Source organism: Strix aluco, chromosome 22 (genome assembly GCF_031877795.1).
Source record: "Strix aluco isolate bStrAlu1 chromosome 22, bStrAlu1.hap1, whole genome shotgun sequence".
NCBI classification, from domain to species: domain Eukaryota; kingdom Metazoa; phylum Chordata; class Aves; order Strigiformes; family Strigidae; genus Strix; species Strix aluco.
In genome coordinates, this window is record NC_133952.1 from 4,548,606 (window position 1) to 4,573,937 (window position 25,332).

The 25,332-nt window shown below is 39.4% G+C and overlaps 1 protein-coding gene across 4 annotated transcripts in view; it reads right to left on the minus strand.

Moving 5' to 3' along the window:
• RERE (arginine-glutamic acid dipeptide repeats) overlaps positions 1-25,332 on the minus strand; it is a 254,855-nt gene that overhangs the window by 105,789 nt on the left and 123,734 nt on the right. For 3 of the 4 annotated variants that reach the window (XM_074848543.1, XM_074848545.1, XM_074848544.1), the window contains exons 4-6: positions 19,822-19,927; positions 18,246-18,342; positions 14,492-14,596 (exon numbers count right to left, since the gene is read on the minus strand). In XM_074848543.1, coding sequence (XP_074704644.1) covers positions 14,492-14,596; positions 18,246-18,342; positions 19,822-19,927 — 308 coding nt within the window. Of the gene's footprint in view, positions 1-7,395; positions 7,432-14,491; positions 14,597-18,245; positions 18,343-19,821; positions 19,928-25,332 lie in introns of those variants that run through there. The other variant, XM_074848546.1, reaches the window with a different exon arrangement.

Genomic DNA, 25,332 nt, shown 5'->3' on the forward strand with positions numbered 1-25,332 from the left:
TCCCTCCTCCCGCCCCAAAAGGTAAGGACTGAATTAAGCTGCTGTGCAGGAAGCTCTTTCAGACTGCCCTACATCACACTTTTTTTAAAAAGGCACAAAGCTGATCGTTCTGCAAGAGCACACAATCTGTTAAATAATTTTTACCGTTTCCACGTCCCCAGGAATGGGTTTGCAAATGGAAAGAAAATTCTTGCTATGGAAACTAAAATGCACTGTAGATTTTTAAGCTAAATTATATTGGTGGAAAGCAATTACAATAATAATGGAACAGCACTCTGTGTTTATTCGATGGGAAAGAAAAAAGAGGACCCAACACTGTATATGAAATCTGACACAAAAGAAACTGATGTAACAAAGCAGTATCCATAGCAACAACAACTTAATATTTCAGTCCTCTTCAGCTGCAGTGGATTAAATATAATGACAAGATGTTCCCTTTGAAAAGTAACCTGTTGCCATGACAACGTTGTATTCTGCAAAGTAAACAGGGGCTGGTCAGAAAGGAGATGGAAGCCTGCGACTGAATATCAAAAAGGCAAGAAGCTTCTGTAGCTGAGCAGGGCAAAACAAGCATACTCTAATCCGAGAGAGGCTTGTTCCAAACAGTTCGGAGAGAAGAGAGAGGATGTTCGGTTCAATAAAGCTTTGTCCTTTCAATTCTAAAGCAACGGAGGAGGTTGGAGGTTCAAGGCCAAAAGCAGCACCACTGAGAGAAAACAGTTCAGAGGTGACGATGAGAAAGGAATAGGAGACAGCACCGGGTGGTGCAGAGCTTTAATTTATCAGCTTTAGAAGGAAGGAAAGAGAGGAAGGAAGGTCGGCAGCAAGAGTTCCTGCACAATTTCCAATACACCAACAAGTTTAACCCTCTCTGTTTATCATCTACCTTCTTGTCTGTACTCATACCATTTACACAAAACCTGGCACAACTGGCAGCCTTTGCCCACGACGGTGACGCAGCATCGCAACGCCATTAAGGACCGAAACACGGCCACGACAGAACTGCCGCAAGACAGAGGCTGAGCTGCGCTGAAGCACGCCAGAGCAGCTTTGAGGATAACCTGGGTTCAGGACTTGCAACACCAACTGCTGTTACGGTACTGCCAGAGCCTTGCAGGACTCAAGGCTGGAAACTCGCAGCAGAACTCTCCCCGAGTTGGAGGCAATGGCAAAAGGCATTTACAGATTTCCATGTAGCACTTCTCTGCACTGTCCTACCTTTGTCCTGTCCTTGAATGAATCCAAGTCACTTCTTCACCCAGCACATTTAGTGAAGGACTTTGCTAGAAGCCAGGCTTCTGAAAGAAGCTACACACGCTGCTCCCTTAGAGGTCAGGGATTCTGTGGAACCTTAGAAATTGTGGCACTGCTTCTTTCATGTCTTCCCTTTTTACTACTGAAGTTCAGCAAGAAACAAGCTACACAGTAATTGCACATTTTTTTATACTGACTTACATTCCTGAGACAGGGTGAGGGAGGTGGTGCTACTGCAGTATCACACTGAACCAACTATATTCTTCATCAGCTCAGTTCACCCAGCAGACGCTGTTTAATTTCGTTCTGCTGTGGTCACCACGCACTTAATGCTCTCCACCGCATACTGCACTTGCACTGGCTTTCTGAAACACCTGCTGCTAGCCAGCAACAGCTTAGAAAACATGACAACTTAATGCTACCATTAAGATTAAAAAAAAACCACCAAACCAAAACACCAAAACCCAGATGCCACATACAGGACAGCATTCTGTGCTACCCATTTAACCACTCTTGGAATAATCATTCCCGATTCTGTAAACTGAGGTGATCTGTAATTAAACGAGAGGGATGCTTCAACAGAAAAAGGTTTTTAAACTGGCCAAATGGCTCAGCCACAGACCACCTTTCAAAGAGTCTTTCTGATTCTCTTTGGAGCTCTCCAAAAAGGCTTTTCAAAACCAACTTGCTAAAACCCACTGCCTACTGCAATATATGCAGATCACTAAGGCAATCTTCACAGTGCAAATAAAGTTCCAGCCATTAGACTAGAAGCATTAAACCAGTCTAAGCAGCTCTCACCATCCTGGAGTACAACCCGTTGGAGGAGACAGAGCCCTCTGAAGCTGAGACCACAACCGGTACCAGAACAGTGATTTCTGGGCCTTCAACGTCACAGTGGGGGGACAGACTGTTAGCTAAGGAACTGTGCAACAACAGCTGGAAGAGGTCATCACTTTTATATGACAAAAGATTAAAAGAGGAAAGGCACAGCTCAAAGATAGGAGATGCAGGGGATTGGGGGTGGTTTTTTGTTTTTAATAAGCAATAACAAGCTATAAGCACTAAACAATGAATATTAGAAGATTTTGGTTTATTTATGAAGCCTGGTAGGAAAATCAATGGCTTACTAAATAAAACCAAAACCAGATTAGATATATGCATTATAGGCAGAACAGATTATAAATTGGAATCATACACTTTAACATTGACGTAGCCAGTCAGTCACTATTATTGGCAAGATAATCAGTTATATAAATTGAAAGCATGATACAGTAAGGCAATTCCTAGATATTTGTGATTTCTGTAAAATTAATATAAATCTGAAGTAGTTAGCTAAGAGAAAAATCTCAAGAAAAGGTTTTAAAAAAAATTCCTTTTATGCAAATGGTCCAATACCCAAGATAAAAAAAACGCTCTTCAGAGGCAGTTCTAAAAACATCTGGCAAGGATCATTTTGTTCCATCTCTAGAGGGACAAAACAGGAGAGAACAAAATTACTCCACTCCAACTTCAGCTGGTTAAAAAATAGTTTATCAGGGCCTGAAAGGGACTGGCATTACATGCAAGAGATCCGTTTGGTCGGACATTGTTTCCTTTTATTCTGTGCATCCACAAACCAAAATTCAGAACTTCTCTTGCCATGCTCCTCCCTCATCCGATGCTGTGCAGGCTCTATCTGCAAAGACTTAACTATAAAAAAAAGAGATTTACATACATTTGCTCCACTGCAACACTAAGTCATAAGATTTCACCACAGCAATGCCAAAGAGACTGCCCACAAACACTGTAAGCCCCTGTCATACATCACAGCTCTAGTCTTACTTTCTCCAAGCATCTGCTTATGGTCACTGTTGGGAGACAATATACTGAGCCAAATGGATCCTCAACTTGACCCAAGACGACCATTCTTGTGCATGTTATGCCCTTACAATACATGGTTCAAAATATGAAAGAGAAAATCAGGTTCATGCCATTCAACCTTTAACCAAAAAAACCCCACAACTACCACAAAGCTGTGAGGTGCCTAAGAACAGAATTGGGTCCTCCCCAGAAAAACCCTGCAATTCCTGCTTAAAGACAATGAGTTAGTTACACTGGTTTGTTTTCATTATATGGGGACCTATATAAATTTACAGATTAAATAGTGGCTTGTTAGCTTTTTCCAACAACTTTCTACATTAAAAATTTTACTTCAAGTTACCTGATTTCATATGCCCAGCTTGCATCTGTGCCTTAAACCTTTTTTAAGTAGTAGTATCCTAATGCTCAGAAAATATTCTTGCTAATGCTTAGCCTCTAGTAAGTTTTAAGTTCTGTTTAAAACCTGTTGTAACAGTGTGTTATAATAAAAAACAGCAATTTTGTGTTCAGAGTGAAAAATCAAACCTGTATTTCAGGCAAATGAACTTAGACAGGAACGTTTTTTAGTGATTGCTTAATCTAAAGCAGGAATGAATAAACATGTACTAACATTGTATTATCAGAACAAGCTCACACCTGCTGACTGATTGCAGAGCCAGAATTTTAAGGAAGTGAAGGACTCCATGTTCTGCACCTATGCTGCTGTTTGGAGAAGGAAGTAGTTGCAGAAGTTTGAGTCAGACAGAGAAAGCTTTTTCAAGACATTATTTGTCATCAGGTTTATATAGGAGAAAAAAAGACTACACAGTCCTTCGAAGTACTGTCCCCTACTCAAAAGGTAGGATGGAAGTGATCACAATGGAGCCATTCTGAGACACACGTTACTGCAAAGGAAACAAGCATTCTCTCCACACAGGAATTACCTGTGTGGGTAATATTTTGGTTGTAGAGTTCATTGATCACCTCTCTAATACTTCTTTTCCAGTATTTATTTACCTTCAAATAAGGAAGACACCAGTATTTTGATCACAAGTTCAAAAAAATGAGTTAGTGGAAACCTCTGCATGATGCAAAGTTTTTTACCCGGTCTACATATAATTTTAATAGAACCAGAATGTTACTTATTCACAAGCAACAGTTACACTGATAAGTAAATTTGTAAACGAATTCAACATGGAATTATACTGCTTCAAGTGTTTATAGTTCATAGTTTAGAAACTATAGTTATAGCTTCTAAAATGGCCAGGCAGGATCTTTGCACTTCCCAGAGCAAATATTCACTATTACAACTATGTACTACATCAGCATCACTTCTTCAGCACAATCACAGTTTATATGCAGGACAATGGAACCAGGCAACCTAGCAGTTAATTTTTTTCCATAAAGTTTCATCAAGGTTAGATGAAATGATCTACCACTCAGTCTCTTAGCTTGCTTGACAACACAAATCTCCAGCTTGCTTGAACAGCAGATACATGGAGAAACAACAGCATATGTTAAAGGTGATAAGCATGAAGAATGCGGGGCATAAAACAAGATTGAAGATATCCCTAGTTCTGCCATACACCTGGAAATACAAAGCTCTAATTAAAACAAATTACAGCCTAAAGAATTCGAAGGAAGGAGGAAAAGGTAATCTTACTGATTTAATTCTTGGAAAAAAAACTAAAATGAAGCCAGAAGAAAGGCAAGTAAGACTAGCAAGTACTTAATCACTATTTCTTCATCCAAAGGACAAAATACAAGCACTTTCCATAACGTATTTGTAACTTCAAACAGTTGTCTGGAGTGGAACTGTGACTCACCAGACCACCTATCAACAGTCTCTGAACTGGAGAGAATCTTCTGGGCATCCAGCCAGCTTAAAACTTCACCATTAGTAGTAACTCCGTAAGCAGACTCACAGTCTGATCAAGGAGAAAGGGGCTTTTCAGCACACCAAATTACCTTGCCAGTACCACAGGTAACTTAACAGCAGACAGCCTTACTTCTCCTGCTACCAAGGGTTTTTTTGTTGTTGTTTTCGTTTGTTGGGTTGGGGTGGGGGGGGCAGTAAGGAGGTTGCTTTTCTCTTTGTATTGTTGCTTTTTTAAAAGCAAAGCATTGACAGTCTTGTACACCTATTCACAAACCTAAGGAGCTGCTCTCGTTATAAAAACTGGTTTTGCTACTGGCTGACCAACTCCACAACTGGCAATACAGGTGAAAGACATTCGTGTTGAAGCATGGGGAAAGAAAAAATTGAGATGTCAAAAAGCACTGAAGGTCTGCTGTGAGAGGAGTACTGCCACAGGGAATAAAAATATCTATACATTTGCTAGGAGCAGGAACCATCTGATTCTACACGAGCACAGCACAGACACCAGAGGCATCCATCAAGGGGAGTTCTGGGAGCCAATACAACCAACATCACATCCGCAAGTTCACATGTGCAAGTGATTAAGTGAAGAATGCCTTATTTGGCATATTATTGCAGCAGTACTTGTTTTGCCAAATGTAATACTTTTGTTTGACAATCAGATTTTGTTTTGTTATAACCTAGAGGTGTTTTCATTTTTTTTCATCTGTGCTATTTTAAGTTAACCTTAGAGTTGTTAAAAATAAGCAAGATCAAATTTTCATTTTAAGTTTAGAAGTAGAATTTTTTTCAAATCTCTTTTAAATGCATGCACAAATTATCACTAAAAACAGCCCAAAAGCAGACTGCTTTATACACTCCCCATCCCTTAATGCATTCTCTTCTAAGTCAACATTTAGAACAAATGTTAAGGACACAGGTGTCACATCCCTGTATTCCTGCAGAGCAGTGTCATATTCCTGTACATATTCAAGTAGCTGCTTTATTAGGAATAAGAATGTTTCTAAAGCCTAGGCCTACAGAGACACCCCCTTCAACTACAAGGTGATTCAGCCAGACTGAAAGTTCAAGGGAATTGTGTTCTATAAGCATTACCATGACTCTGCTTCAGCCAATAGCAAAAATGACCAGTGACCCACACTAAATAGGTGGGTTTGATTTTTATGCTCTATAGGTATAAAAGGAAATGGAAAAGGGAATGACACTTCAGAGAGCATACAGATACAGACACTGCACTAACACGGGCAAAATTATGCAGTCTTATCATTCATTCCTCAGCTTCTGACAAGAGAAGGAAGGTAGCCCCAGCGATGCACACCACACAGGTGAATGACTGTGTGTGCAAGGCTACAAAGTTCCAGAGATGTCACTACGAGCAGCACAAACCCTCCTGTCACCTTCCAACTGAATACACTCCAGTAACTCACAAGTTGCCCTGACTGAAGTATGTCCCAATAGCAATAGACCCCACGATGCCGGGATCAGTTCCGCAAGCCAAGGGGCTAGGCAGAGGGCCACGGCAAAACAGCACCCAGTTCTGCACAAGTTCAGACGCTGCTGGGAATGAGAACACGCTGCAGAATCAAGTTTACTCCCATTCAACACACCCAAGTCCTCTCAAACCCACTGATATTTAGCAGTGACAGGTCACTGATGGCGGTCCCACAAGGACCTCAAAGCTGGCCGCAACCATACTATCGTCACAGGAAACTGTAGAGCCCAAGTCACCTATTTTATTCAGATCGGTCTAAAAATTTGTTTTGCTAGCCCGATAAAACCGATGGGGGTATTGCTTACACAGCTGTCACGTGACAAGCTTCTCAATGCATAAAATAATATTGCTGCATTTTAGATGCATAAGTGTTATTTGCATGTGACTGACAAGCAAGCAGAACCATGCTGGCTAGTTTTCGGGGGTTTTTTCCTTAATACTTGAGGAAGTATCAGCAGGATCACTGCCCCTCAATCAAAATGAGAACCACCCATCCTCAGAGCAACCAATGGCTGCTGATCTACGACCCTCCCTGTAACATTATCTAAACAGTCTGTTGCAGGCCCAAACATTTCCTAATAGCCACTTCAGCAGCGCTGCATCCTGCAGAGTGCCTCTGCAGCTCCCTACAGACCTGCCAGAAGGCTGGCATGCAGACAGCACAACTGAAATTAAAACTGCACCACGAGGGGAAAAAAAAAATAAGCCCAGACAGCTTCAACGTTTTGCTACATGCACCCCTTAGCCAGCAGATCCCCTGCTCAGTGCCCTCATGCACCGTACGAACAGCTGCACAGCAAAGCTGATGTGATTACAAGGTTCTGAGGAACATGCAATAGTAATGAAATGATTTCATAAACATTTCAGAAGTCACAAATAACAGCAAAAATCATCACTGTTTAGGGGAGGCCAGAGTGATGTAGCCTACCTGCAGGGGCTGAATGGATCATCCATGACTATGACAGGCTCTTGTGGGTCTAGATGTATTCCTGAACCCTCTACTTAACAGCTAAAACTCTGCCTTTTCCACTCTACCAACTCAAAATGGAGGCACATGCAGTCTGAGAGACCTCAGAGAGCTTTCACTGAGCTTGTGCTATGACCTAAGCCTGCACGCAGAACGCAGAAACTTCGCCCTCGGACTGACAGGACTGAGCATGTGCTGTGACCCTCCCTCATCCACACACTGTCTTACAACGCAATCAATCTCAACCCTGCTGTTTCCGTAAATAAAGCGCACTGAACAGCCTCCGCAGCTTCGGCACACCAAGCTAGTGTGCAGGGAAGTGGGGCCTTAGCTAGGGGATCTGATACAGCCAACGCTCGAGAGCAGAGCGAGTCAAAGTCTGGGGAGCTGGGTTCCAGCACTTTTTTATACCTTCTGCGAGCGAAATCCACGTCGATTTAAAACAGGCTTCTGAAAACATGTTCTTCCTAGTTTGTGAGTGGCTTTGAAAAAATTACATTGATTAAAAAGGCTTAGCGGTTTTCACAGATGCAAATAACAGAAGCTCCACATTTTAATATACAATTTTTTGGTTAGGAAACAAAGCAGCAAGCTGATTCACAAAATACTTTTATACCTTTTAATAATGCAATATATGAGAACATTTAAAGCACAGGAATTCTCAGCAACAATGCCATTGCCATTTCCAAGCACGTGTGAACACAAAGTGAATCCAAGAGGAGCCAGACTTGACTCTGTTTCAACTTTCATCCTTGATTTTTGCCACTCCTGTTTATTAATGTAATTTAAAAAAAATTTCTTAGCCGCCCATTTCTATGAAGGTAATATCCCTTCCCCCTACAGCATAAAATGCTTTAATTAGTATACCTGCCTCCGTTTTAGAGCATCTCAGATGCCTGAATTTACTGTGATACTAGAGAAGGATAGAAAGTTTCTCAAATTTTGAAGTTTAAAAGGCAGAAACAGATTAGGCAAAAAAGATCAGGCCACAGAACAACCCCAAGTTTTCTCTCAGAATAATTCAGTGAGAAGATTGTGTTACAAAACAGGTGGATACACCTTTCCTGTTGCCCAAAGTATGTTACCTCCCACTCCCTTTTTGGAAACCTTCACCAACATAGTCTGGCTACTTCAATGAACCTGCAGTAATAACTCAAACGTTCAGTAACTTGAACATTTCAGCTACTGTGGCTCTGCTAAAACTAACCGATGCTACCAAAGCTCATTCATAATCTGAAGGAGCCGTTCCCAAAGATACAGGATAGAGGGGCTTGGCTCACACTTGTAAAAAAAAAAAAAAACACAACAAAACTTTAAAAACCAAATACAACCAGCCATGATAAAAGTTCCTATGTTTTTTTAAAATACTAAGCTATACTAGGCTATTTATTTAAAAATTCCAGAAACACCATGAAGTTTTATAAGCTGCTTTTAAAAAGAGAGACAAAACCACCATAACATTTTATCAGCTCACTTCTGTTATAAAAACATTACAAGAGGCACCGCATTCAGAAGAAGACTGTCTGACCAAATTTTCCCAGACTACAGACTAGAAAAAAATAACTACTCCAAGTATGTTGCACAGTCTTTACCAGCTGACCCATTTAAGAGCACTTCCAAGGCCAAATGTATCTGGTCTTCATTTCAACTACAGCTGAAACATATTTCTGGATTTTTTTGTCGCTGCTGTTCTGGATTGGGGTTTTTCCCCTCAAATTCAAAACATGAACTTGAGAAAAAGTTCTCAGCTTTTATGCTACCCTCCAGTTAAGAAATAAATTGAGATATGGACACACAGAAATAATGTATTCCAAATGGTACTAATAAGTGTCATATTAGCCAGAAAGAACCACCCAAGAAAGTTATACATCCATTTATCTAAATACAGTTTTTTATGAGGGTTTTTTGTCTGTTTATTTAAAAGGAATAAACTGCAAGGCACTTCCAACACATGACAATACCTACTGACACGAAGTGAGGGTGCTCAGCATCTTCCATAATTCTTTCCCAGGAATATTAGACAAGAGCAATACAAAACTATTTTGCTGTAATTTAGTAAGACATACAGAAGCCATCTGTTTCACATCACATGGGCATACCATACAAACAGTCCCCAATCTCCCCCATCAGGAGGATTCCTGGTTGTATTTAAAATTGCTAAACCTATTAAAAAAAAAAAAATTGGACTTGTGATACACTGTAGGAATTTTCTTGTTTCAACAAAGTACACCACAAACTCTCAGGGTTCTACTAAGTGTAAGCCTAATAAAAACTCATTTTAAGGCTCTGATTTGAGACATAAGGATGGATACATTTAAAAACTGTTATGATCATTTCATCCTCTATCACTGCCCTAGGCACTATTATATGCATAGAATCCAAATATTCTGACTGCTAAAAATTAACCAGACAAGAAGATCAAAATAGCAAAACAGAGCTCTGCAGTCCTCTTGAGCCTCTGTTTGCATTGTGGTTGTAGATACCAATTTATCATTCAACCACAATTTTTTATAAATAAAGGCAACATTAAGAGGAAGCTTTGAAAACCCCTACTTACACACAATTCCACACTGGCTTCTTGACTTTGTAAGAGTATATACACTGTTCTTCTCCATTTCTAGACCTGAAACTTGTACTCCACCCACTACACTTTCATTGAAAGGAGAAAACCAAAACAGGCTCTGGATTCAGACTTTAAACAGAAATTCCCTCCCAGACAACAAAATAGTAAGCCATGAAGGACAAGGAAAAAAAAAAAAAAAAAGAGCAAGTCACCTTCAATTTCACTTTTGGGAACACTCCTCCCAGACACACCAATACTGATTCAGCTTACATTACCCATCAAGAACACTTCAGAAGAAAAAAGATTAAGAATAAAGAAAAAGCAAATGTGGAATAAAAACAGAGACAAGATCCTGGTCTTCCCAAAACATCTATTCAGAAAATTCACCCATGCCTTGAATGTTTGATATTATTTTGTTCTACAATGCAAAACAATGTTGTGGAGAGTAATTTTGATTCACAGCCATAAGAACTGTTTGTAGAATAATATCTGATTGTTTCTAGTTCCAAGTAAAAATTCAGTAGCATTTAAATCTATGTATAGTTACAGTTGTCAGTGTCAAAACTTTGTAATGTCTTTATTTACTCCTGAGATCAAAGAACTGATTGACTAGTACACACCAGTACACTACACAACCAGGCCAGTACCAATAGTGGCATCTGGCATGTCTGCACCCTTGAGTCAGATAGTTCAAAGTTGTTTCTGTAAGTCCATACAGAATGTCAGAGTACAAAAAGGAAGGACTGGAAAAAGTTCTTGCCAGAATCAGCTACATATGGCACTATACTACAGATCGGGTAGGAGCTGGGGTTGTAGGAAAGGAGTGGTAAGATATGAGCTGGTGACAGACAGCTGTCTGAGGTCAAGTGGCATGTTCAACAGCTCTCCCGAGCCTTGTTGCATATTTCTTCTTAATAGGCAGAGCTGAGTTCTGACTCAAATACCAAAATCAACAGCTTAACTCAAGCTGGTGCAGTTACTGATTTTCTGAAGTGGTATTACAGAATCAGAATCCCAGAATCATCTCGGTTGGAAAAGCCCTTGAAGCTCCTCCAGTCCAACCACGAACCTCACACTGACCGTTCCCAACTCCACCAGATCCCTCAGCGCTGGGTCAACCCGACTCTTCAACCCCTCCAGGGATGGGGACTCCCCCCCTGCCCTGGGCAGCCCATTCCAACGCCCAACAACCCCTTCTGCAAAGAAATCCTTCCTAAGAGCCAGTCTGACCCTGCCCTGGCACAGCTTGAGGCCATTCCCTCTTGTCCTGGCACTTGTTCCTTGGGTCAAGAGACTCATCCCCCCTCTCTGCACCCTCCTTTCAGGTAGCTGTAGAGGGCTATGAGGTCTCCCCTCAGCCTCCTCTTCTGCAGACTAAACCCCCCCAGTTCCCTCAGCCGCTCCTCATAAGACATGTGCTCCAGACTGGTACATCAGATCTGTTTTTCTTTATCCATTAATGCTTCTTGACTGCCATTTCATACACTTTGACATGCTTCTACACTAATTTCAGGGCATGTACAATTCACCTAACATCACTTCTTTGATAAAGCATTGGTCTCATCTGGCCATTTGAGGAGCCGCAAAAGTTTGAGTGGAATTCCATGGTAGTGAAATCAGTGTCAGAGCAATCACTTCTCTGAAGAGACATGAAAATAATTATTTTAATGGACTTAGCATAAAATGAATTTTCTTTCTCTGCTGGCTATACAAGCTTAGCAGACGTATTCCCACTCTTGAGAGCCAGGAACATATTTCAGGTCTACTTACTAGCTTGATTAATGCTCTATTCAAGGTGGTAACACCCAACCTCTAGCTTTAAGATTAGTTTAGCTTTTTATTCCACAATCAGATTTTTCTCACTGATGTGAGAATTACTGAAACATAGCATGTAATTTTAACAAACTCTGTAGAAAAACTCCCAGCTAGATACACACTGTAAAGAAAAAAGTAATCCCAAAGCACACAGGTTTACCACTTCCAGACCACAGAATGATCAACAATAGGATCACAGTTGATATTTCCCAAGCTAAACCTATATTCAAGCAAGCTTTCAAATAGAAAAAAAAAAGAACAAAGCACACTTTCCTTCAGCACTGTGTGCTCCAAGAACAAAAGGGCCTCTTACTATATATCCACCACACCAGTGTTTTGGATGTTTTGGGGGTCTGGGATTTTTGCAGATTGTTTTGCAAATAGAACACATGAAAACATAGAAAAAAAAAGTCAGATTCCCAACACACTGAGCTGCATTTGAGAGTCCTGGAAAAGTACATGAGCATCTTATGCTGAACGCAAAACAAAATCACTCAGACAGATACAATCTACAGCTTGAGCTTGTTTGGTCTCGAATTTATCCTACCACACATTTCTACAGATCAGTTGAGGGGGTCACACTGCCGTATTCAGAACCTTATCTGCAACAAACTATTACTTCAAGCTACCATGAACATTTTCCATCCTTTTCCCGTGAAACAAACCACTACATGAGAAAAGCTAATCAAGGTGAAGATGGAGTTTTGTTTTTATAGACAAACCACCAACAGGTCATCCTGAAATGCACGTTATAACACTTTTACTTCCAGAAGTAAAATAAATCTGGAATTAGGAATTCAAAGCAGCATGCATTGTAAGGCAACAGCAAACACAGAGGTCAAAAATAATCAAGCAACCTAGACTCAGCTCCTTTTGCTAAACCATCCCCCATTCCAAGAAAAAATACAGACTTGAAGAGCTAGAATTAAAATAACAAACCCTGGCTGCAACCAAATGAAGAAAAACCTACGTTTTGAGAACTGGCTAGTCTGACTAATTAGCTGATCACTAAGTGCTATACTTTGTCATTTTATTGATCTTTTCAGGCTCCGTCATTTCCTAATAGCTGAAAGAATTAAGAGCTACTTCCACACAGAAGGTAGGTTTAAAACTGCACTGACAACCCGCATAAATGGCATTTCATAGGAGAAGTCATCCATTAAACACAGAACTTGAACACGAGTACAAATAGTTCATTTAGCATTTACACCCTCAAAACTAAAATGCGTTGAAGTGCTAAATATAGGGGTCAAGCATGGTGCTGAACATCAGAGAGGTGTATCACGACAGACTTCATAAATGCCTTGCCCTGACGGACTGCTCAAAAAAAATACACAAATGATGTTGCAAAAACATTTTAACATATTGCATTTTAAAATATAGGATTTCACGCCCTTTTCCCAGAGCTCAGCACCATACACTAGCAAGATTACCTCCTAAGGACTTACACTGACAACACCTGAACGTAAACTGGATCAATTAAGGGAGTCTACCTAGTGCAATGCCCTGTCCCAGACATATGGACAGTTTAAGACTCTTCAGAGTCAGGTACAGGAAGTCTCATAAATAGGCAATTACATAATAATATGCCCACACAGAGAGTTTCTTCCTAACTGCAAGCAGTTAGTGGTTGGCTATGCCCTGAAGCGTAAAGATTCATATCTGCATTAAAAACAGTAAATCTACCATGTAACAATTTGAATATTTATTATTTATATGCCTAGCTAATCCCCACTTGATTTTTTTTCAACAATATCTCTAGAAGTCAAGGTCCATAGCTAATTATGTTTTCTGCACTGGAGGAAACAATACCACTTTCAGTCAGCACAGACCTCGCTGAGCCCTGTTACTCAAGCAATCTTTTACTCAAGTGCTCATAGAAATATGCCACTAGACAACAAACTCTTTAAGGCTGGTATTTGTAAGGCATTCTCTGTGTTTACAATACTACATAAATGAAAAAAAATAAGGGTCATGGTTTGGACCTGAAGAATAATGAAGGTACAGTCTAGTACCAGCTTTGGTTTCCAAACCCAGCTGATAAAGAGTGGTTGGACAACTCCCAGGCAGACTGAAGGAACTGCGGAATGAAAGAGCACGCTGAACATACCCTTCTTCAAATATGCATTAATTCCCCAAAAGAGTTCTTTCTGTACTTCTAACTTGCTCTAGGCCAGCAAAGCATAAACTAGGAACTGTTGATATATGGACCCTCTATGAGTATTTACACATGAAAACATGAATTTCCACACTTAAACACTTTCAATTTGATTTCTTAAAGTATCTAAGTTTCAGCATTGCTTACTAGAAGATGTGAATGTACTGTTTAAAAGTATTTTCAGGGGTCTGCACTCAGCCAATGAGCTAAGAATTCCTGCTGATGTTTGCGACCTTTAAAAAAATTTCACAGTTTTAGAAAACCTGTTTTGAAGCAGTATGTTATTTACCCAGAGATGCAACCAGATGTCATGACTCACTGCACAATTTCGTTACCTACTCTTAATTCTTCTCCTATACACACACTCAGCAGGAAGATGTAGCTTCTCCTCACGTTCCCTGCCACCCCACCTTCCTATCAGCATCATAGCTAATGTTAACTTTTTCTCCCCTGAGTAGTTTTCCTGTTCCTACAGGCTCAGATCAGCAGTAAAGCTTGCCTTGAAAAGTCATGTCACTTACCTTGTCTCTGGATTATAGCCCAGGATGTAGAAAAATGAATCCACTCGGGCTTTAAACTCTCTAGCAGCAAATATGTCAGAGAAATGGGAGATATTACACTTCCCTCTGAAAGAAAGAGGGGAAAATGGTATTAGAACTCTATCTTGAATAACAACTATTTTAATTAAGTGCCACTGCAATCTGTGTATAAGCCACAGACATCCTTGTGTTCTCATAAATGTCTAAAACATCATAAATAAAAGCCTTTTGTAACAAATAACCATGCAGATTCTTCCCATGGTGGAAAGGGAAGGAAATTCAGTTACAGTGTCTCAGATGGTGTTCTATAAACATTCATTAATTCTCATTCAGCCAGCACACAGTCCTGAAGAGCCCAAATTTAATCAGACTAACAGACAATACCTACCCTAGAAATACAATCCTGAAGATGTCTTATTTTCAAAGTTTTTACAGTCCTATTACACTTGCATCTTTAAGGAAGCTTCAAAAATTCTACTAATCATATTATTTGGGAAGTCAGCTTTTTATTTAGAAAGCTAAATAAAATTTCAGTTTAATAATACTTCCAAATAGATAGCAAAGCTATGCTATTTTTCACAGCATTGCAATCCTAACAATGCAAATTCCAAACACACTGAAGTTTCTGCCTTCTAATTCCACACATAAGACAGTAAAACACATAAAGACATTTTTTTTAAAAAAGAGAGAAAAAAGGGAAAAGAGGATTTATTATCTTGTTCTACAACAGATTGTTAATAATTTTTTTTAATATAGCTTGTTGATGAAGTCATTATCCTTAAGCATGAAGACTAGCTGTAAGAAGTTGCATCTCATTTCCTCAAGGGTTTGTTGGACTGTTAATGTTCGACAGCTGCTCGTGTTTTGTCATTCAGTGCATTGCAGTTTACTGCCGCCAAGTAAATCAGATCAGAAGCGGGCAGAGACAAACAGGCCAGACAGCCAAAGAGTTAGTGCTTTTTATCTAAAGCTGATTCAATGCAATAAACAAAGCACAAGATTTTGCTCTTTTTCAGTATTTCAAGCTTTCTAGTGTTAACACAGATAGCATCTCTTTTCACTTGTACTTACTCAATAGTATTTGCTATTATAAACAAGCTGCTATGGGACGTATTTAACATTGTAAAAAAGGTTTGCCAGCCTTGGTTAAAATTGAATGAAAAGTGCTATTGCCACCAGTACACCAAGATGAATAATTATTTAGCCTGTAATACTACCGGATTCATTTGCCTTGTCTTCTCACTGAGCTTAAAAGCCCTGCATACTTGAAAAACTGCACTAGGAAGTGGAAACGCTAAGCTTGCTTCCCTTCCTAACCTTTTCGTGGTGAAGTGCTTCCACAAGGCTTACCAACCAACAGCCACTGCGAACCTGCCATGGAACATGAGCTTGCCCATGCACAACATCAACTACTACAGGTGAGGAAAAAACACACCAAAAGGATGAAGGATGAATAAAGTTGCTGACTGTTTTAAGACAAAATCAATACGGCTATCCTGTGAGCTGAGGCTGCATAATTGTCCCTATGATTGCCTAATTCTCAGTCAACTGCCTTTCTGGCAAAGGACAAAGCAACACTGGATATTGCAGGGGTCACGCCAGGTTGTAATGGAACATTAACAAGGTCCATAATTGAGATGTCACACAGAAATACTGAAAGACAAACTTGTTCACTACTATTTATTTTATCCCTGGTGGCTGAAGCTGGTTTCTGAGTTTAGTCATTTAGAAAGAAAGAAAAATGAGAAGGGGTATTTGTTTTGCCATTACAAATTAAATTCAGATTTTAGAAGTATTTTGGGGGAAAATATTTAGTTTCTTGCAGTAATTCATCTCACCGTTAACAAGCATTTTCCAGGTAAGCTTATATTATCTATATTCATGAAAGCAGTACATCTTGTTCATAGCATTTCAGACAAGTAGTACTACATATTACGACAAAGATTTACCATATAGGTAAAAAGGACATAACTTTTATTACAGACTTCCACAGGGATCTATGAGTATCCTCTAGTTAAATTTTTCCACTGGTTAGAGCAGAAGATTGGTAGTTACAATCATTGGTTTTATTTTCCAGTTTGTCACACAATGAATTGTGTGACCAGAGCCATTTGTTTGCAGAGGGCAGAAAATTAACCTTGTATTAGAATAAAATAGAATTTCATGTTAACCCTCCTTTCACGCATCACAATACATACTGCCTAGTCTGTGTTCTCAAACGGTTCGAATTCCACGTGCAATTACCCTTATGTTCATCTTGTACACTGAAAATTACATGTATTAATCACAATTTGCTAGAAAAGAATCAACAAAAATATAATCTTTATCCTGCAGAAGCATGTTCTCTCAATTATCAGCATCTTTAGATACCATCTACAAGCCTGTAAGAATTATCAAAAGCATGAACAATTCAGAACACAAGGAAACAACGGTGAAAGCATAAGCCAACAAAGAGAAACAAAAGCGGGATTTGAAAGGTGTCCATGGTATGCACTTCCAAACAAAAACGATGCACATGAAGCACAGGACACATGGAGGAAGCAGTTTGGTCTTTCAGCAGCCTTCACTCCTTTCGGAAGGGGAGAAGAGAAGGTTATTTTTCAAGTTTGCCTGGTATACACATATATTCTATTTTTATCTTTCCATTTTTATCCTTTCTTTAAAGAAAAAAAACCAGAAAGAATGTTGAAGAGAAGTTAAAATCCTCCCAGGGAAAATTCCATCCACACAGTTCAGCTTCTCTCTGTTAAAGCAGACAGTTTTCCAAGATTGGTTCCATCAAGACAGCCAACCTCCTGCTAGCTTGTTTCTAAGCATGCTGATTTAAAATTGGAAAGTGACCTTCTGTAACTCAGAAAAGGCCCTGTGGAATTTCATGAGATTACAGTACACCACTGGAATTTTCTGAGTTTATAAAAAAAGTCTAATCTGTAAATCAAAGACTTCTTCCCACCCATATAACAGAAGTTTGTCTTGAAGTAAGTGGCTTCAGCAAAGTGACTCTGAACAAAAAAATGTCTCCAGATGGTTCTACTGAAACACCATCTGAGCATTATTATCAGGGAGATTATTCAATTTGCATTTTGACAATATCCATGCATGTTTGGCATATTGAAAATCTGCTGAAAAATAATGCCTCGCTGTTTCTATTTGAAAACATTTTTAAGTAATGGTGTGTCCCTTCAGCCTAGTCAAAGGTTAGCCACTGAAGTTAAAAACTCAGCGAGCAAAAAGAGCAGCAACCTCCAGGGAAGGGCAGACAGTACAGAGAACAATACAGGGGTCCATTACCTCCTGTCTGTACAGCTAGTTTTTAATGGAGCTCTTAGCTGAGCTGCAACAATGACAAGTGCCTCAGAGAAAAAGCCTTGAACGCAATTTAATCAGGGCGACATACTAACAGTCACTTTGCTAGGAGATGCTATTGTTAATAGTGAAATCAAACACAGAGGAGGGAAGGGTAGTATTTCTGCGGGAACTAGCAATAACCTAAATTGGCAACGATGGGAAACAATATCTTCTGAGCAACATTGATTAACTGAGATTAAAACGAGATTGTAGAATTACAGCTCCTTTTTGAATGAGAACAGATAACAAGTTAATTACTGTAGGAGATGAGGAGAAAGCTGAGCAGTATGCTAATGATCGCCACAGAAAACCAGAAAAAGCACCTCGCTCTCAATAAGGTTTTTCTCATTCACTTCTGAGCCACTGCACCACATCCTCTGTAACTTACCTGAGGGCAGCAGCGTGGTAAGTGTCAACGTAATCTGAAATGAAGAGCTCTCGATTCTTGATAACTGGGTCTGTAATAACAAGCTCTCGTCCAGAGTCTGCCAGAAAGCAAAAACACAAACAAAAAAGCACCAAGACATTAGCTGTAATGTGAAAGCATCTACCATTGCCATTTTGCAGGTATTTTTAACAGGTCAAAATTTGAGGATGTTTCTTAGAGACTCCTCAGTGTTAAAATGACAAACATTCAGACTGTTTACATGACCTGTAAGGTATGGAAATAACGTGATACCCATTTTTACACATGAATTCTCCCTTGCCATTTATCAAGAGATGAAAGAGGTTTTAGGGGTACTGGATGACATCTTATCCACTGACCACTAGAACTGGTCATTTCTAACCAAAAGGAACCAACAAATTAATTTATCACTGACTTCTGGTTTCCAGGTTAAGGTTTTGGTTGTTTTGCCTATTTAATCTCAAATCTTCAACAAAATCTTGACAGTACTAACTGCTTAGTGCTCTGGCTTTGAGATAAATATTGACGTTGATGTTCAAATACAGAAAATTCTCAGTGTTAACGAAAAACTGGAAGACAACTTTTTCCATGGCTTCTTTATAATACCTTTGAAGAACACACAAAAATACTTCTCCACATGCACAGAAGCGTGACATAAAAAAGCAGACACATTATCAAAAATGCTCGTTTTGACACTGTGCCTATAATCCCATAGTTAGAAGTTTCAAATAAATTAGTAAGAGAAATATTAGATTTGTGCAGCTTTTGCTAAACACACACGCAAAATGTCCTTAACGCCTGCAAAAAGGAGAATGTAGGCTCAACTTTACACTGTCATGCACAGAAAAGTTGCTGTGTTCCACATTTCAAGGATCAACTTTTATCATCACAATTCACCTTGGAGTATCTTCAGAATTTTAACAGTTGCCTCAAGGAAATTTCCTGGTAAGAATAGAAGCAAATGTTATGTCTCCCCTAGAGGCAAGAGATAAATGACACTGGAATATGTACTAAAGTTTCTCCTGCTTCTATTAAACCCAAGATCACACTTGTTTTTGCAAAGAGAAAAGGGGGAACTCAGCTACGAGTGGTTCAGTTACATCACTTACTGCAATATTAATCACAGCAAGTATTCATACATGCAATGTAGCATGAATGTAAAAACCATAGTTCTCATGACACTATGGCAGAATCACAAAAAAATAGAAGAGATGCACATTTCTTCAGATAACTTGGTCTTCAGCCAGTAAGATAGTAGTACACTGTCCAGAAGGCCTACAAAGGATCAGATGTTTTTTTTCCTACTCTCTCAAGGCATTAGTATAATACAGCACAGTATTTAAACCATACCAGAAATGCATCTGATTTATAGCTATGATGGTTAGTTAGAACAAACAAGGCAGGTAAGAAACACTATCATCCATCCTCTAATACACTGTTTTCATCAACAGTCCTTGCTTCATATCCCTATGCAGAAGTGTTCTTGCTTTCTGGACTGTTCAAACTTAAAATTCAGAGTAGAAGTAAAGAAAGCCTTACTCTACAGAGCCTAACTTACCATTCTCATTGTGTCTGTCCTGAACCAAATGCTGATAGACTGAATCTGGGACTTCAGACTGGCGATAGTACCATTTGACATTCATAAGGAGGTGGTCCCGTTTACTCTGAAAAAGAAGGTCTAAAGGCATTACTAAAAAGGAAATCAGACCACATCTGACACAATCTTCTAAAGTATAAAATTCGTATTCACACTGGAAAAAACCTAAGGCAAGGCCCAAAAGGAAAGAAAACATATTTCTATGACAATGAAACAAGGGCAATGTGCTAATGACAGAACGCCTTTCCAATTCGACAAAGGCAACGGGAGCCTATGACTGCATCCTCGTGCAGTTGTAGCTCTCTATATCTGACCAGCAGATACTGATCTATTCACTCACAAAAAGAAGTGGCAGGGGTCAGAAGAGGATTGGAATTTTTGGCCTCATGCAGCATGATCTTAGTCTGCTAATTTCTACAAACAAGAAGTATTTATGGCCAAACACGGAAAAAAGAATACCAATAGTAACACAATTCAATGCAACCATTCTTAACAGTTGTAACTAAGAGATACCAGATTTTTTCCCCAGAAGGACAGATGGATTCAGACATAATCATAGATGTTCTTTATTACACTCCTTTACACAGAAGAATAGGATGCTGCACTTCAATCCCAGTAACGACAGACTGACTGCTCATGTACCTCACAAGACCAACAGCAAAATTCACACAAAACTATTTTCCTCAAGTGCTCCTTTTTCATGTAAGAATCCAGCTAATAGTTTGTTTCTTCTTAGAAGGAAACTGAAGCATAAACACCACTCAAAAAGGGAATTTTTAGATCAACTTATTACAAACTCTCTGCTTCAGTTTATCTTTGAAACCCTTGGTAGCCAATTCTTTCTACCACTCCAAAACACTTGAAGAAAGAGAGGAAGGCCTAAAGGGAAATTAACATTCTTCTGGCATGAAGCAACTGCAAGCACCGTTTGTTTTTTCTGGACTACAGTTCTCTAGACCTTTCTAAGACTGCTCTTAAAACACTGACATTTAAGAGTTAAATCACAGGTTACTGGACCAGAAAGTTCCGATCGTCTCTCCTGTTCACACCAGCCTAGCTGTTCCAGCTATTTCCATCCTTTCTGCTTAATAAACAACATCAAAATCTTTCCATTAAATGCACTTTTTGAAGACTTTGATTAAAAACACATGTAATACCGCAAAAAAACTGCTAGTGGCAGCATTGTGCCAGAAAAAAGTTTGTTAACTAATCCACTGCTACCACATGTGCTCCATGTACTGAATGCCTCAAGAAACATTCAAGAACATACTACGCATATTTGTGCTGTACAGGAGAAACCCGAACCTCCTTTTTTAAATAACACATTTGCAGTCAAAGACAACAAGCTTGTCTAATGCATAAAAAACCCACACAAGAACAAAATCTGAGAAGCAACACTGGTTTCTGCTGCCTGCTGTTCAAAAAATGTGGTTGCAGACTTTCCTGTTCTGAAATAAAGCTCTGTGCCAAACGAACCAAAAAAAAAAAAAAACCCACCCAAAAAAGTAAATGTTCTGTTACCCTCTTGCTAAGAGTTCATAAATTCTATTAGTGCTAACAAGAACAGCATGTGGCAATGATGAGAAACATTAACCCAGCATTTCTCTGCAAATTCCCTTTGAATTTCTTAGCTGAAATTATATTTTCTTCTCTTTCTCTTGTGTTACACAAAGACCCGACAGCACACTCAGAAACCATCGCTTTGTGGCACAGAAACTACCCACTTGTATCTACGGATGGTTTACAACAAGCATCAAGAGCTAATGCTTCGATTTTCTTGGCTTGTGCCACTAAAGTCAGGTGTCTTCCAAATAATACAACACTCCAAGAAGCACTGTAAGGAGGCATAAGCACATATGTATATGCAACCACGAAGGAGGACTACAAAAATACAGTACTGAATTTTGTTGGTGCTGGGGGTTTTGAATAGCAAATTACATCTGAGGGGGGGAGGAGGAGGAGAACTAGGGATCTACACACTGCTCTGCCGGGGGTGGTGCTTACAAATGCTTATCTACAAACCAAATCACCAAAGTCTGAACAACTATCAGCAGCCAATGGAGAGCTGGGAGAAAAGGAAACAAGTTTCTGTGTCTTGGTAAAAAGAAGAGTAAGTCAGGGAGAGGACAAAGGTAGCAAATGCTGAATGAATGGATACAACCTCCTATGTAACCTTACAGCGATTCTGCAACAAAGGGACAGCTTGGCAGAAGGAACTCGGGAAGCATACAAATTTTGTGTGAAGATACGTTCTTTATGTATGCATACACTGAGATTATATGATAGAAAAAAAAGGGAGGGATCAAAACTGTCAAATGTTTTCATTGCCTTGGCATCACAAAGAGCTGCAAGTTGGGAGGTCACAGCTGTATTCTGAATTAGGCCAAGCCTGTAAAGGACATGGTGATGCAATCACTTCCCTTCCCTGTCTCAGTTCCTTGTTTATCACAGAATAGCACAGGGCTTTTAGCAGCACAGGGATGAGGCTGAGGTCACTTAAAGCATTCTGATACATTTGGATCAAAAAAAAAAAAAAAAATCAGTGGTTGGAAGTGAAGTTTTACCACTTGCTGCCCTGAGGGACCATCTCATTCTCTTCCCTCCTCCCAAAAGCCCATCCCAGTTTGTCATTCAGTCAATGCAAAGAGAAGTTTTTGCTTATTGCTGTGCCTCCTCTAAGCTTCACTGCAAACACCTAAATTCCCCAATATGTGTTTAAAAAATGGAATAGCAGGGGATTACACAAGAGCTTATCAAGAATATTGACACATTAACACACAACGAAGGCAGGCAATCTATTTGTTATGTTTTGCAGTATTTTATCACCTTCTCATTCAAAAATCCCATACTTTAGGAAAGCATAACATCTACACGCAGTCCGGAGCTTTTTGCTAGCTCAAGCACTTCAATCTGATGGGAAGGTACTAATTTCCCATTTTGAAACTTTGTTCCCAGACTCACAGAATGCCTCAGTTGTTCCCTTCACTGTGTTTTATTCCAGACGTTAGCACTTACTCTGCACAGTGGAAGAGAACAACAACATTTCCTCCCCTGAAATCAGGTTCACAGTCAGGAAGAACACGGGGAATGAGATTGAATTTCAGGAGGCTGGCTGAATCTAAGAAGTTTTCAGGGAAATGATGAATTGCCCTACACTGCAACCTGCCAACATGAATGGTATTGACTTCTTTAGGTTGATCATGTAGTTGTGAGGCATTGTCAGAGGGGAAAACTACAAAGAAAAAGAAAATACAGGCGTTTTCATAACACAGAAAAGTGGCCTTTCTTTCATTACACTTCAGAAACAAAAATAATATATTTTTAAAAACTATGGAGGAAAGAAATGAAGGTAGAATTACAACCAAAACAGATAATAAAAACAAGAGACAGTCAATCTAAATGAGGTGTGGAAGCATAGATTTGAAACCATTGCATACACCAGCTTTCTATGCTTTTAACTTCTAAAAACTAGATTTTATTAAATAAGCATTTTAAATTAATTGAAAGTGACAGGAAAAGATTAACATGGCCAATGTACGTATCTTTAAAAATTATCAGACTCATTATATATCTTTCAAAATGGAAAGCAGCACGTGCTCCACGATGCCGACTGCTCTTCATCATTTGAATCCTACAACACACACGTGGCACGACTCAGTGCCTCTGTACGCAGGGACTGCAGCAACAAAAATATCATCTGCAACTGAGATGTCCAGAGAAAAGTCTCCGGACAGTGATGCAACTAAAAATATGCTGACATACTAATAAATGCTGCTATTTGTGCTCTGCTGAGAGCAGTTGGGTTTGGGTTGCGGGTTCTTTGGCTGGGGATTGCTGATTTGGGGTTTTTTTTCTTGGGGGGGTTGTGATCTGATCTCATTCCTAAATACCTCTTTTTACCGTGTTTACTGCTTTTTGCCCAATTAATTTAAAAGCTTCAACTTGAAAAGTATTTTCTGTAACTACTCTCCAACGTGCACAATTTTGTGGGCTTTAACCTGAAGTTTCAATCTCCCTAAAAATACAAAACATCTATCAGAATCTTGTTTTTCACATTTATATCCTTCATTGCACAGAAATTCCTAGACATGCTATTTTGTCAGCCAGCTTTCTAAATATGTATGTCATTTACAGAGCAGACTATACCCAGAGGTGTCAAGGCGCCAGCTTCTGTGGTAGACTATTTATTTTAGAACCAGGCGCACACAAAAGAAGCATCCCCTGGTTCATAAAGTGGTTTGGTGGGGTTTTTTTACACTTTTACATATGAAAAGCTGCAGATAGTCACATGTCAAATTCAGACTTGCAGAAATCACAGCAATAGCAAAGTGCTTTAAAGGGTCTTTCTGGCAGCTCAAAAAGATTCGCTGTGCTACACAACTCCATTCTCCCCTTAAATGAAAATATTGCCTATTGCTGCAGTACTCAAAGCTCTCATTTGGGGGTTTTGTTGTTGCCCCTGTTTTGGTTTTTTTTCCCTTTAAAAACATGAATCAGTTTTGGACATTCAATAAGAATCAGATAAAATCTGTAAATGGATTAAAGCATCCCAGTTCACAAGCATCTGGTCAACTTCTATTTAAAAATGAGCCTTTCCCTTAAAAGGGAAAAAAATAATCTTGCAGGTTCTCTTTAAAAGTATGAATGCAGTGATTTCCATAGCATGTTACAACTCCAAGGTGCCAGTTTTCTTTTAGAACACACTTGAAAACAGAGTTATTGCACATTACAATTCATATCTTAAGAGATCCCACATTCTCTTCCCAGGGTTATGACTAACCAAATTGTGCAAATGATCACAGATGTCCTGCAGATTCTCTCAGAGGGATTTAAGCAGTATCCTTCATTACTTGCCCTATTTAGATACCACGTTAAATCACAACTAGCTTTGGAAACAATATACGAGATGCTGGAGATGACAGATGGGCACGCTGGAGTCAGTGAATAGTAGCTGTTACAAAGAAACACATAGCAAAATAGAAACAAGGAAAAGATCATCTTTCTGTTCAAACATATCTTCAACAATGAAATTATTCTATCAGAAGAAAAAAAAAAAACACGTGATTAATTCTAAGCCACCAAATTCTTGGTATTATTTTAACAACATGTTAATGATTTTAACAGTCCCTCCACTGTTCAAAACAAACATCTTACGCATTGCAGCACAGAAGCTCTGGCCTCACAAATCCAGTTTTGAAGTGGACATTATTTTCATTTTTTAACACTACAGATTGACCCACTCCTTTGGGGCACTGTTCGCTCCCCAAAAATTATTTCATTTCACACAAGCAAGTCTAATTATGCTCTGTGACACAGTATTAGCCCGACTCCAACACCAGCGGTAGCTCTGACTTGCTCCACTTGCTGCTCCCCACCCCGCCCTGGCCCTTCCCTGCTATGTTGAACTGCCACCCACATTTCTACTCCTACTGATGAAGCATTTTTACACTTACTCGATTTTGACATTTACTA